Source organism: Littorina saxatilis, linkage group LG14, assembly GCF_037325665.1.
Source record: "Littorina saxatilis isolate snail1 linkage group LG14, US_GU_Lsax_2.0, whole genome shotgun sequence".
NCBI lineage: Eukaryota > Metazoa > Mollusca > Gastropoda > Littorinimorpha > Littorinidae > Littorina > Littorina saxatilis.
The window spans coordinates 38,616,694-38,628,667 of NC_090258.1; the positions used below are offsets into that span (position 1 = coordinate 38,616,694).

At 43.1% G+C, this 11,974-nt stretch overlaps 1 protein-coding gene across 1 annotated transcript; it reads right to left on the reverse strand.

The window, feature by feature from the left end:
* Positions 1-9,027: 9,027 nt before the first annotated feature.
* Positions 9,028-10,492, reverse strand: LOC138946694 (piggyBac transposable element-derived protein 4-like). The gene has a single exon (XM_070318105.1). It carries the CDS (start codon positions 10,456-10,458, stop codon positions 9,235-9,237), a length of 1,224 nt encoding a protein of 407 aa, XP_070174206.1. The 5' UTR covers positions 10,459-10,492; the 3' UTR covers positions 9,028-9,234.
* Between the last annotated feature and the right edge of the window lie 1,482 nt (positions 10,493-11,974).

The following is an 11,974-nucleotide window of genomic DNA, read 5'->3' on the forward strand; positions in this document are numbered from 1 at the left end:
AGCGGTCAGTACAGGTGCTCTCCTGGCGGGACGTCTGCAGTGAAGGCCTCTGTCAACCAGATTGATTAGTGCTTTTGTGAACAAGAAACAATTAACAAGTGGCTCTATCCCATATCCCCCCCCCCCCTTTCCCCGTCGCGATATAACCTTCGTGGTTGAAAACGACGTTAAACACCAAATAAAGAAAGAAAGCCGACGTCGAACTGTGCGGGAACTTACTGGCCTGTTGCTGTTGTCAGCAACGTCTCTGGCTGTTGCTGCTGCAGTGTGGAACGGATCCCGTACGTGCTGTCGATAAATGGCACGATTTTCTCGTTCAGTGGTGACACGTGGTCTTCCACTCCTTGCCAAGTCATTCGTGAACCCAGTTTGCAAATATCGTTGCCAGAGACGGGCGATGGTAGAGGGATGGACGCCAAAAGCATTAGCAACCTCATTCTGTGGCGTTCCCAGCGTCAGCTGGCTTATTGCTCTTTCACGGTCAGTGGCGTTCAATCTCGGCATAGCTGGTTTTTGGAATAGGGGAATGCCAGATAGCGTACAATACTGCCATTTATACGGCATGAACAGCGAGTCGTGCTGAGACCCAAAACATCGGCATTCTGCACTTCCATTGTCTCTGCACGTGCAGCACAACCATTTCATCTTTCTCGCTCTGTGCAGATCTAGCATGGCAAGTTTTGCACGTGCCTTTCTCACAGCGGCATCACTAGACACTGCTGAGTCCGACGTGGACCAATTTCAACCATAAATAGGCACATGATAATAAGACATAATCTTGAAAATATCGTTCTGAAAACAAATTGCGTTTCTTTTGCCTTTCAGTATACATTTGACAGTGATTTCCCTTGCAAGTCCAAGATGTGATCCAAGGGAAAACTGAAGAGAGGCAGCACAATCTGGACAGGTGATGTAAGACATGAGTTTATTTAGTTGTCCTGCCTCCACTAAACACCATTCAGGGACATCATCCGCGATGTCAAGGCGAGCACGATTGTTTGGTCCACGGAATCTTCTAAGTTTCTCCGCAGAAGTTGACAGTGGAGGGTTTTCCTGTTGATCTCCTGCTTCATTCGGAACCATCAGCAAAGTTGATGAATGGGCAGGGCCTTCGACAGTAAGTACGTGTGTAACTGCCTCTCCGACATCGTTGGCGTTCTCTACTGCTCGTTCTTGTTTCATACTCGCTAGCAAAATGAGCTGCTCCTTTCTACTGGTGCTCAACTTCCCAACTCTGCCGTTCTCTATCACCTTTTTCTTAGCCCGAGCCATTGTTATCGTATCAAAGGTTGTTTCTCACGGAAAAAATCACTTTTGGTTGTCACCGGATGTTTTCATGTGTAACCAGGAAGTTGTAAACCCGAATGAACTTCGGCTGTTCCCGTCATGTCCGAGAGTCTCTTCGGTAGTTTCCGGATGCAAATTTGGTAGGCTGAGCATGCGCACTCGCAAAGTAAACCGGTTTCCGATTTCGGGTTATGAAACGAACCAATGGATGTCGAGTACCTTCCAAATTAGGACATTTCCGTTCGATAACCATTATCGCCTTTACGGACTAGTGGCTGAGTGAATGGAACATTCATCAAGATCGTGATGTCATATTAAAGGTCAAGAGCTGCTGCGCAGTTTTGTATGTCATGAATGCAGTGTTTTGCTGAGAACAAAGCCGTAACAAACCTTTGAAATGAGTCATTTTTGGGGGAAAATATCGACTGCAGAAGACAATCAATGCCACACATGTTCAAATGTTGTCTTTATTGACAGATAAATAGGACAATTTTGACAAAAACACTGACACACATGGATGATAGGTATGTTATGGAACAATAATCTGCAAAAATATCAAAAACAGTGTTTTGAACAATTTGATCAATTTGCACTGGCCCAGTCCTGCCCTTAAAGTCCTGCCCTTAAAGAAGGGAAAAGACTTTGGCGTTTTCTCCGGCTCTGTTTGGAGGGAGGGTTTAATGGAGGGTACCTTTTGTGACTGTCTACAAAGAGGCTGATTCACTGGCTACTGCATCATCCATTTCTAGTTTGACTTTTTTGTCATGTCCAATGCAGTCATTCTACTGGTCAAAGTTAGTGTTTTGGCACAGAAGCTGTTGATCGCCTCCAATCTCAGTTGCACCTTCACACAATACTCACATCCATCAATTGGCTAGTAAATGTGTTAGCAAATTATTCCGAGGGGATGGGTGAGGTAACTTAAAAAGAACCATACACTACCTTCACGTTTCACACAATACAACACAGGTAGGGAAAGTGTTCCAGGTTATATAGAATTAAAAAAAAGATGGATCTCTCCGTTTACACACAAGAATACAAAATACTTCATCTTGAAGTCAAAACTCAAAACAATTGCACAACAATCTTTGCTCTTGAAAAGAAACAAAAAACCAAAGTTCGGACCAGATTAACAGCCAATGAATTCTAAAACAGACGTTTGATCAACAGTGATCAACAAAGTTACCCCTGGTTCAGGAATAAAGTCTGTAAATTCGGGCATAAAAAATCTTGGTACCGCTGATGCCGAGTTCAATTCTCCAAGAGGAAGTAGAATCAATTATAAGTTGCCAATGAACAAGTGCTCATGAAACCGAAAATGAAATGATAATTGTAATGAAGCCTACTTAAACAGTTAAGTCTAAAACATTTCTTAAAAATAAACACATAATATTAAAATACTTGAAATAGAGCTTAAACAATGACCACAAGTTGATTACTGGAAAATAAACCACGAGTGGGTATTTGCAGCTGCTTGGTAATTTATGAGTGTGCTCCGCACACGAGTGAATTACCAAGCGGCTGCCCCGTGATCGGGAGGTCGTGGGTTCGAACCCCGGCCGAGTCATACCTAAGACTTTAAAATTGGCAATCTAGTGGCTGCTCCGCCTGGCGTCTGGCATTATGGGGTTAGTGCTAGGACTGGTTGGTCCGGTGTCAGAATAATGTGACTGGGTGGGACATGAAGCCTGTGCTGTGACTTCTGTCTTGTGTGTGGCGCACGTTATATGTCAAAGCAGCACCGCCCTGATATGGCCCTTCGTGGTCGGCTGGGCGTTAAGCAAACAAACAAACCAAGCGGCTGCAAATACCCACGTGAGTTTATTTTCCAGTAATGAACGAGTTGTCGTCATTGTTTTAAGTTATTTACACAACGAACAACACGGGTCGAACATGCAGTCATGCAGACGACATTTTGTAGGCAATTTCATTTCAGCCTAATCACTCTGAGTGTCAAATGCGCGTCATTCAAATAGTCCCCTCGATTCTGACACAAACATTACTTGAGAGGGTATTAAAAGTCAAACTCACGTTTAGCTACCGGCACGGTTGGTCTAGTGGTAAGGCGTCCGCCCCGTGATCGGGAGGTCGTGGGTTCGAACCCCGGCCGGGTCATACCTAAGACTTTAAAACTGGCAATCTAGTGACTGCTCCGCCTGGCGTCTGGCATTATGGGGTTAGTGCCGGGACTGGTTGGTCCGTTGTCAGAATAATGTGACTGGGTGAGACATGAAGCCTGTGCTGCGACTTCTGTCCTGTGTGTGGCGCACGTTATATGTCAAAGCAGCACCGCCCTGATATGGCCCTTCGTGGTCGGCTGGGCATTAAACAAACAAACAAAAAAACTCAAAAAAATCACGTTTAGCTAACGAGCTACATACATTTTAACATTTGTGAATGAATGCAAATGCGCTAGTACGCTATCATACAGAAACAAACACAACTCCAAATGTAGGTTCCCTCCACTGTATTATACAGGTATGACAGCATACACACAAATACACACAATCATGAACATAAAGGTTAGGTACTCAAAAATCCAGTACTCACAGTTTTGGTAGGCAAAAACCACTCGAGATGGCAATCTCGTACACAATTGCAATGACAAAACTCTCTATCCTTCCCTGAGGTATAAAACTACAAAAAACAGTCCGTGGACTCACAGGCGCACGATATCTAGTTTACAAGTAGATCTACTCACGGCTCGTGTGTAGTCAACAAAAACCAGTTATAGTTTCTACTACGGCAGACTTAAAACACCGTCTGCTCTGTCTACTAAATATTCCGTATCTCTTAAGTAATTAAGATATTGTAGACATATTTTAATTCTGGTCATACGCAGAATTACACAGCTTCTATTGCTGTTCACCAGGAAATGTATTTTACTACTAATTCCTGCTACTGGTGACCTCGGTCTACTCAGTTTCCACCGCCCTGTGACCACTATGGTCCAACTCTACAGACAAACATAACCGTGCACTAGCTTCTAGAAATCCCGTCGAATCTCAGCTATGAGAGTCTAAATGCGTAATATTCCGGCGGCTCCTCAGATCCTTCATTCTGTCATCTGGCCGCTATTTTCCTTTATGACCAGTTACACGACGCACTGTTAAGTGCTCTACTCGGGCTTCCTTTCTCCCGGTCGATTCCCGTGACAACCCCTCCCTGTCGCTGGACAGTGGTTAAGTGTAACGATATCTTCTTTGCGATTTACAAAGTCAACTCTCTCGGTCAGTGAGTTGAATTTACAATCCGTGAAACCACACTTCACTACGTCACTCTTTTATCTCTGGTTAGCGCTCTAAAAGCGTGGAGGATATCACTATCAAACTTTGCCTGTTAGTGTTATTCGTGATTTCCTTCACAACATTGAAGAAATAAAAGAAAACAACAAAGAATACACATAATCTGCTGGGGTGAAAAGTCATGAGTGAAGATTATGAGTTGGCCGAAGCGGTGAGAGAGAGAGAGAGAGCGATCGAGACAGACAGTGATTCAAGGCGCACAACTCTAGTACTCTTCATCGGCAACCACTTAGATCAATCCTGAGAATTCCCCCGAAAGCGTCGTATGGCTGCCTGTATGGCGGGGTAAAAACGGTCATACAGTGAAAACCCACTCGTGCAAAAACATGAGTGAACGTGGGAGTTTCAGCCCATGAACGAAGAAGAAGAAGAAGAAGAAGAATCCCGAGAACAAAATCCTGAGCGACAAAATAAAAATTAAACTAAAACAGCTTACCTACAGTTTTGTTTATGGTCAATGTCGCTCAGATCGGTGTTTTTAAATTCTGGATATTAATAAACGTCCGAAGAAGGCGCACATCCGAATCAGGTTTTTTTATCGTGTTTTTGTTTTCGCTGTCCTTCAGCAGTTTGGTGACATCACTCACTGTCAGATACCGCGCTGAATCGCCGTTTTTTTGGTGCCGGTGCAGCAGCCGGGTCATCAGAAATGTCCCTTGATTCCACTGGAGTTAATTCGGTGAAATCCCAATCATTAAAATCGAAATTCAGATCAAAACTGTTGCTCACAGCAGCCATTGTTACAGTTTGAGTCAACGTTGTATTCTTCCGCAACAGGGTCCAATCGTCTAGGTTTCAAATGATGTCATGTTCTAGAAATAAATTCTAGTATTGATTATTTTTTAGCCCTCTTTATTCAAACTTCGAATAATCCACGTGTGATTTTTGGGTGTAAAGTAGTTTGTTCTAATTTCTCACTTGTCTAAAAATAATCAACTAGATTTAATCCACTCCACGGTTGCATTACAGGAGTTGTATAAGTAATCTTTAACTGACAGTCATTATGTTTTAAGGTCCAGGGTTTGTACAGTGTTGACATGACTTGCACATCGTGGCCCTGAATGTACATTGTTTCAAGCATGGAGCTTACCATGTGAACTGAGAAGGAAACGAAACTTCCATCAGTGTCGGATAGCAATATCTGCTGGAGAGATTATTCACAACAATAACCAACCATACGATGACGGCCCTGTTGCTGAAATATCTATCTCAGACACTGTGCCTTGTGTTTCAGAAGGTGCTGAAAACAGTCTCGGCGACATCCGTAGCCACTCGGTGATAATTGTGATGATCGCCAGGGTTTAGTAGTGTTGACAGGACTTGTACATCGTAACCCTGTTTTAATCATGGAGCTTAGGAGCTTACTACATGAACTGAGAAAGGAAAGAAAACCTGCATCGGTCTCTGATACCAATATCTGTGGAAGAGACTATAAAAAACAATAACCAACCAACCATTCGGTGTCAGCCTTTTCAAATCTGCCTAATCAGCGAAGTCTGTTGGGCGATGGTGGCTGCCCGTTCCACATTTTCAGGTTCGCATTTGTGGACGAATGTGGCAAGCTTTTTAGAGAGTCTGTCAATGAGCTGCTCTGTTAATACAAGATTCCTAAGGCCCTCAAAGTTCTGAGGTTTCTCTGAAAGTTCGAGCCGATGATCCAACCATAAGCCTAACTTCGCTGTAAATTGTTTGTAGGACTAGGTGGTCCTTCTTCACTGCGTGGCACTGGCTTGTCGTTTTCTTTGGGTAATAAGTCTGCGCTCTGTGTCAGCTTGTGTCTCTTCAGCGTGTAGACTGGCTTGTCGTTTTCTGTCAGTGCTTTGTCTGCGCTCTGTGTCAGCTTGTGTCTCTTCAGCGTGTAGACTGGCTTGTCGTTTTCTTTGGGCGCTAAGTCTGCGCTCTGTGTCAGCTTGTGTCTCTTCAGCGTGTAGACTGGCTTGTCGTTTTCTTTGGGCGCTAAGTCTGCGCTCTGTGTCAGCTTGTGTCTCTTCAGCGTGTAGACTGGCTTGTCGTTTTCTGTCAGTGCTTTGTCTGCGCTCTGTGTCAGCTTGTGTCTCTTCAGCGTGTAGACTGGCTTGTCGTGGCTTGTCGTTTTCTTTGGGCGCTAAGTCTGCGCTCTGTGTCTGCTTGTGTCTGAGAAGGAAACAAGGCTTCTATCAGTTTCGGATAGCAATGCATATCTGCTGCAGAGATACTACAAAACAATAATACAAAACAATAAGTTAAGGGTTTGTACAGTGTTGACATGACTTGCACATCGTGGCCCTGAATGTAAATTGTTTCAAGCATGTAGCTGTGAACTGATAAGGAAACGAAACTTCCATCAGTGTCGGATAGCAATATCTGCTGGAGAGATTATTACAAAACAATAATACAAAACAATTACTGAAGGCGGCACTGGTACCCAGATTTGGGTACCAAAAGTGTGATTCATCATACTCCATCATTATTTCATATCATGAGCTGAAATTTACACAATAACTTGGAATATGACACTTTCAGGACACATGCAATATAATGATGCAAGTAATGGGATCTACTACCTTAGAAAATTATTTAATGAAAATAATCTGTATATGCGCCTGCGAAAATGGTATATTCAGTGTTTTACCTGCCTAACATACAATATATTAGCTCAAATGAGCTTATATTTTAACATAACTCCAAGAACATGCACACTTTTGGTGTGTTCTAAGATATTTCCAGTAAAACTTATAGTCAATTTAGTCTGCAACTGGGTTTAAAAAAATACTTCCGATGGGGGTAAAGTTGGACATAGGACAATACTTGTAGTTTCATAATGCTGGTAGTAAGAACAATGATTGTAGACCACACCATAGACAGTATCAGTAACAACTTGCATGCAAAGTTTCATGCTGTTAGCTTGAAAAAAAACACAGTTATGAGCAAAAAAGTAACAAAATATGCACGTTTTCGGCAAAGTTCAGGCAACATTTTTCAACATATTTGCTAACCTGAGGTCCGTAGTAAACTCCTGCTACATATGGCTGCCCCTCTAATTCTGTCTGTTCTTCATCAAATGCCTTCCTCTTCCTTCTCTTGGCTATCCTGGCTTCATGTGCATCCTAAGTGCTTGTCTTTTGGCATTTTTGATGCGACGACTGTCTTTATGATCACAAAAGTCACTGGTGAATTTGCCCACACGAAGTTCCATAGCTTTCATTAACTCTTGACGTCCTATAAGACTTAGAAGCTTTCTTGTGCCCAGTCCTGTTATTTTCTGAGAGAATTAGGCTAAACAGGGGTTGTTTATTAAAAAAATCATAGCTCCTATGTTTGTGAATGGATTCTGTTCAATTTTTTTTGTAGATGTTCAAAAATGAATGATGCTTATGTTAAGTGTGTGTTTAAAGATTTTTTAGATGTACCTTATTATCTAAAAAATGTTAATTATGTTAATTACAGATGTGACAATTAAAAAAAAAGTTAATATTTAACCTCAACTAATTCAAGATGTTTCATTCATGGCATTCATGACAAACAAAAAGGACATAAAAGCATAAACATAAACATGCAATTGTACTCACTTGTACGAATACGAATACGAATACTTTATTATCTCATACAGAGAAATTTCAGTGTGGTGCACATTAAAAGACAAAACAAATAATAAGACAACAGATAAAAATACCATACGAAGCATACTACACTCGCGCACGCATATGTACACTAACAGGAATAGTTAACATGATTCCAAATAGGTTAATTGCCGTCAGCTTTAGCTAAAAGTTTAACGCTAAAAACTATCATTATCACAGGCCTAGATATGTCATTGAACAATATTTATCACAGGACTAGTCATTCGAGGGTTATCACACTCAGCATAAGGGTGCACATCAAAGAGTGTAAAAAATATTCATCACAGAAATCAGTGCATATGTTCACCGGCACACATACTAGTTTTAATTAACTTAGGTATTTAAAAAGCCAATTGACTTTGGAATAAAACTGTTATTAGTTCTGAGCGTGCGGAATCTGGGAGTGCGGAGGCGACGTCCTGAGGGCAGGACCTCGAAGTGGTGAGCGAGCACATGACTACTATCCTGGTTGATGCAGCAGGCCTTTCGCACCACACATCGTTCATACAGCACAGTCAGTCCTTCCTGTCTCACCCCCACAATCTTACCACATGTGTTCACCACCCGCCCAAGCACATTCTTACTCTTCACACACAGACCTCCATACCAGCAGATGAAAGAGAAAGTGAGAATGGATTCAATGAATGAAGTATAGAATGTTTGGAGGATGCGGCTGTTGATGTTCAGACTTCTGAGCTTTTGTAAGCAGTAGAAATTTCTTGACTGACACTTCTTGTGGATAGCTTTAGTGTTTGAGGAGAAATATGTCACATGTCATTCACAGGTACAATCTCAGGTGTTAATCCATCGAATACACATTGTTGAGTTTTTGAAACATAGGTCCATTTTAGTGAGATATCTTGCATTGTCTTGCATTGTCTTTCTCTCTCAACATGAAATTTACACTATCACTAATTAATCACCATCTTCTTCAAAGGTTGTTCAGGTAAGTCACAGGTAAGTCACAGGTAAGTAGCAATAATTCACACAGATGATTGATGCTTATTATATACAAGTTATTTACAACTCCATTGAAGACACATTTACTGCTGGAACTGGTGGAATGCACCAAAACATCCTCTGTCTTTGCAAAGTGCAACACCACACTTGACACACTCAAAGGATGACTGGATTTGGTTTCGTGCAGGGGTGACCCGACGTTCTCTGGTGCAAACAACACAGTTGCGAATGCCTCTTTTTGTTGTGATCTTGGATGGTTCATGCACTGAGGGTTTTTTGATGGCTGGGGTATCAGGTGAAGCAACATTGGCTTTCCTCTTGCGAGAGGAGAAGCCAGCGACAAGAGCGAGCGCGACATCCAGGTGGAAGTCAAGGTGTGTCTTTGGCTTGGGGCGCGGGCCTCCAGGCGCCTCTCGGTGCAGAATGTATGCGTTGACCATGGTCACGTCACAAATGAACCAAAACAGGTACTTCCACCATTTGTGAGCTTTATTTGCGATGCCGTAATATTGCCGCAACTGGTCGGTCTTGTCGACACCGTTGTAGTTGTCGGTGTAGTCTTGAATAGCGAGAGGTTTGGGGTACCGCTGCTCTGGTTCACCTCGCCTTCCAGGACGTCGCAGTTCAAAGTTGCCGGTGATGTTTCCGGATGTGAGGACATTGACCTGACGCTTCTTTTCTTGCCAGCTCACTGCCATCACTTTCCCCTTCGGCCACTTTCTCATCTGCCCAGACTGCTTCATGTTCAGGGTCTTCATCTGAGTTGGAAGTCCACGTCTTTCCTTTCGAACGGTCCCCGAGGCATACGTTTTCTTTCTTTGGAGAGACTCCACCAGCGCCACAGACGTGAAATAATTGTCAAAATACACGTGGTGCCTCTTCTTGTAATAAGGCTCCACAAGTGTTTTCACAACCCTCGTGCCCAGGGGGATGTTGCTTCTGGCATTTCCATCTTTGCCGTCTATGCCGACGTAGACGTTGAAGTCAATCAAGTAGAATGACTCAGAATCGGCGAGAGCCCAGGATTTCATTCCCCACTTGCAAGGCTTGGATGGCACATACTGCAGAAAACTACACTTGCCCTTGAATTTAATCATAGCCTCATCCACAGCAATGTTCTGATGTGGGTAGTAGTGTGCACGGAATGTCCTCTTGGCATGATCAATGATGGGCCTTACCTTGTGGAGTTTGTCGTGATCTCGGTGCGCTCTTGGTTTCTGTGTCGCATTGTTCGCCACGTGGATGTACTTACTAAGCACCTCATACCTGTTCCGAGGCATCACATCATAAATAACACGTTGTCTCATCTCTGGCCTGCTGCTCCAGTAGCACCTGTAGTTGGGCATCGGAATTAAACCCATGAGGAACAGAATTCCCATGTAGGCTTTCATCTCCTCCGTTGTGGTGTTCAAGATTTTTTACAAGATTTAAAGTACCAGAAGTGAAAATTATTAATTTTTAGAACCTTCTTTTACAGTGATAGATTTGAATGTAAATAGTCTGAAACGTAGAACTTGCCATATGAAGGGAAAAGAAAATAACTGCATCGGTCTCGAATAGCAGCTAGCATCTGCTGAAGAGACATTAAACCCCAAAAACCAACCAACCAACCAACCGTTGTGGTGTCAAAATTAGCATCGCCGTTCTGTCGGGCATATCGAATGGTTTCGTCACGAATTTGAGCAAACAAATCATCAGGGAAGAGTTGCTGGAAGTAGTCAATTGGTTTTGCAGTGAGGGGAAGAGGAAATGTTGGACCAACACTCTCAGAAAACTCCTCTTCACTCCAATCGTCAATCGTATCGGTCCATTCGGCATCATTGTCAACATCTTCATCGCTGCTGCTTGATGGAATATCCGAAATCGCAGATGAAAAGTCCGACAAATCCGCAGTGTGCACGGTCAAAACAGAAATGTCACTCTGATCGGAATTAGCTAACTCAATTCTATTGCCCAAATTACGAACGTCACCGCCATCAAACCCATGAAAAGAAGACCCACTATCCGAGTCAGAGTCGTCCATTTTGAGCCCAAAAATGTCTAACACAAATCACCACGAAAATCGTCCAGAAAAAAATAGAAATCGTTGACAGAAAACTTGGAAAAAATTCCCACTTCCGCACGTGTTATTGTCGGAAGTACAGCATTCGTGGTTTCCTTCAGGAGAGCTGTATTTCCGTGTTACGTCCCTTTGGCCAATATCGTCTGCATGCGAGCGGTACCGCGCGGTTCAGGATTATTGACGTCAAGCGGAACCGCGCGGTACAGGACGTCAAGAGTTAAGTCCAAAAGGGAATGAGCCCCATCATTGAAAACAGAGACTGCCATTGCTGCTGCCACATTCACCACTGTCACTCCATGGTTTTTCTTTTTGGGGCAGTATTTCCAAATGACACTGTTAACACACTCATTTGCATGTTGGGTGTACCCATCAAGGCATTTGCTAAGCTGGCTTGGGGTAGAAAGAGCATAAAAAATGGGTTTGATAACTTCCATGACAGCCATGGGAAAACTGTTGGTGTTTTTGTATGTGTGCAAGGTGTGTGATGCTGCTGCTTTCTTATATTTGCACCAGCTAATACCACACATCGCATGACTTCTATCCTGCTCTTCTCTGGTCATCTCGTCACAAGCGGAGCAATGGAAAAATGTCGCCTATACTGCCTGCCGCATACCTTGAAGATTGTGTTTGTTGCTTATAATGGCCTTTCTGTAATATGACTGCATGACTGTCAATCTACCTCTACCACCTATTGGCTTTCCATCAGACAGCTTTTGCCCTTTCAGCGGCGACTTCTTTAGGTTCCTGAGTCGCGTTCCCAT

Bases quoted from the DNA above. Each gene is read 5' to 3' on its own strand.
- LOC138946694 (XM_070318105.1), bottom strand. From the start codon at position 10,458: ATGAGACAACGTGTTATTTATGATGTGATGCCTCGGAACAGGTATGAG.